We start from the raw sequence: 2223 nt of genomic DNA, 5'->3' as shown, positions 1-2223 counted from the left end.
TGAAATTCACATGAAAATCTAGCCGGATGAATAACATATTCAAAACTATTGTGACGTTACCAAAAACACTTCAAGCAGTCGACCACTGTTCTGTTAAATGACTGGTTCTTGTGCTATATAAAATATATTCATGACAGTATGTTTCGAAGGGTAATCGAATAACATTCTATCCGACGGAATCAGAATAGCCAATTGCATTGTTACACTGCTACAGCTACTAGTACTACTAGTAGGAACTAAATAATAATAATAATAATAATAATAATAATAATAATAACTGCAAACAGAGTCATCGAAGCATTTAAAAGGTAAGGAATACAAACTCGGTTCGTGTTCATAAAATAGCATATTATATTTGTCCATCAAAGTTGTTTTTTTCTACGATGATGATGATGATCATTTATGGATACACTATTTATTATAATTATCCTTATAATTAACGGTGTTCTTATCGTTATCAGTATATATATATATATATATATATATATATATATATATATATATATATATATATATATATATATATTTCGACGTGTATTAGGTCATGTCAGAATAAATAAATATTGTTTAAACATCGATCAGTGAGTTAATATTTATTATAACTTAACAGCAGGGACCACTCTGTTTACCAGCATTTCAACGACCATGACCTCTACACCGACAACGAGTTCAACTACAAGCACCCATCCGTCCACCACAATTTCAACTAATAGCACTGTTCCAGCGACGAGTTCAACTACAATTACAACGCCGTCAACAACAGATGGAACTAGCACCACTCCAACGAGTTCAACTACAATTACAACTCCGTCGACAACAGATGCAACTAGCACCACTCCAACGACGAGTTCATCTACAATTACAACGCCGTCGACAACAGATGCAACTAGCACCACTCCAACGACGAGTTCATCTACAATTACAACGCCGTCGACAACAGATGCAACTAGCACCACTCCAACGACGAGTTCATCTACAATTACAACGCCGTCGACAACAGATGCAACTAGCACCACTCCAACGACGAGTTCAACTACAATTACAACTCCGTCGACAACAGATGCAACCACTCAAGGTAGTGTATTGTAATTTATTCCATGTAGACCACTAATCACGCAAATATCCATCTCGGTTTAGGAATAGTGCCGAAATACATCTCAGTTATGTAATTTTATTAAATATGTTGCATGTGGAACACTGTTCACACACTTATATATATATATATATATATATATATATATATATATATATATATATATATATATATATATATATATATATATATATATATATATATATATATATATATATATATATATATGAGAGATATAATGAGTGCATATAAATGATGTTCTATGTGTACATGATTACCGGATATACTTTTACTATTTAATATTGTTGTAAACTCAAGGTCTCATCAGAACAGAATATAATTGTATGAATATATGACGTCCTGTAATTTCATTATCACCTGAAGTTTCTGTACCAAAGACAATCAATATAAGCATGATATTTTTTTCCGAAAATGATGCCGATAAATTAACATGTGGTATTGCAATCATGACTAATGAGTTATTCAGTGTTGAAGATGACCAATTACCATTTGGCACTCGTAATTTATAAAACACCAATGATTTAAAAAAAAAAATGTTAGATGATAGAGAACGATGATGATTATACTGTTCTGGATGAAATATTGAGAAATGTAATTAACGATAACTTATTGAAAATATTTCACGAGACAAGGGCAATGATAAATAAACCACAACGAGGACAGCGCCAAGTTACTGAAATTGTATAGGTGAACAAATATCTGTTGGAGTGTCTAATAAACACTATCAAAGGGAAACACGTCTACACAAGAGAGGAGTAATGATGTTTTCCTTGTCATGGAAATAGAGCGCTATTCTCAGAAAAAAGAAAGACTTTCCATGCGATTGTGAGTTGTGGGAGTGGCGAGTAGCGACAATAGTTGATGGTCCTTAGGAAAAGCTGAGAGATTGTTTAAAACAAGCTGTTTATTGTTTGTAGAAAACAACGACATTAGAAGTGAGCTACGATAAACTCGAATCGTCACCTGACATTAACATTTCACGGATATTATACAAAATGAATCAGAACATGAAACTTATACCAGCAACAATAGTTGCCTGACAGAACGGACAACATACGCAAGCTATGTGCTTTAGAATATTATGGTAAGATAGGAGCAACAACAATGCA

The 2223-nt window shown here is 33.0% G+C and overlaps 1 protein-coding gene across 1 annotated transcript in view; it reads left to right on the top strand.

The window, feature by feature from the left end:
* The first annotated feature begins 635 nt into the window (after positions 1–635).
* LOC149771886 (uncharacterized) overlaps positions 636–2223 on the top strand; it is a 5622-nt gene continuing 4034 nt past the window's right edge. Inside the window, exon 1 of the mRNA XM_089948106.1 lies at positions 636–1075. Coding sequence (XP_089804232.1) covers positions 646–1075 — 430 coding nt within the window. The 5' untranslated portion in view covers positions 636–645. The remainder of the gene's footprint in view (positions 1076–2223) is intronic.

This window comes from Sinohyriopsis cumingii, unplaced genomic scaffold (assembly GCF_028554795.1).
Source record: "Sinohyriopsis cumingii isolate HCF-2022 unplaced genomic scaffold, ASM2855479v2 utg001603l, whole genome shotgun sequence".
Taxonomy (NCBI): domain Eukaryota; kingdom Metazoa; phylum Mollusca; class Bivalvia; order Unionida; family Unionidae; genus Sinohyriopsis; species Sinohyriopsis cumingii.
Note: the sequence above shows the minus strand (reverse complement) of the source record. Positions and strands in the feature narration are given on the sequence as shown.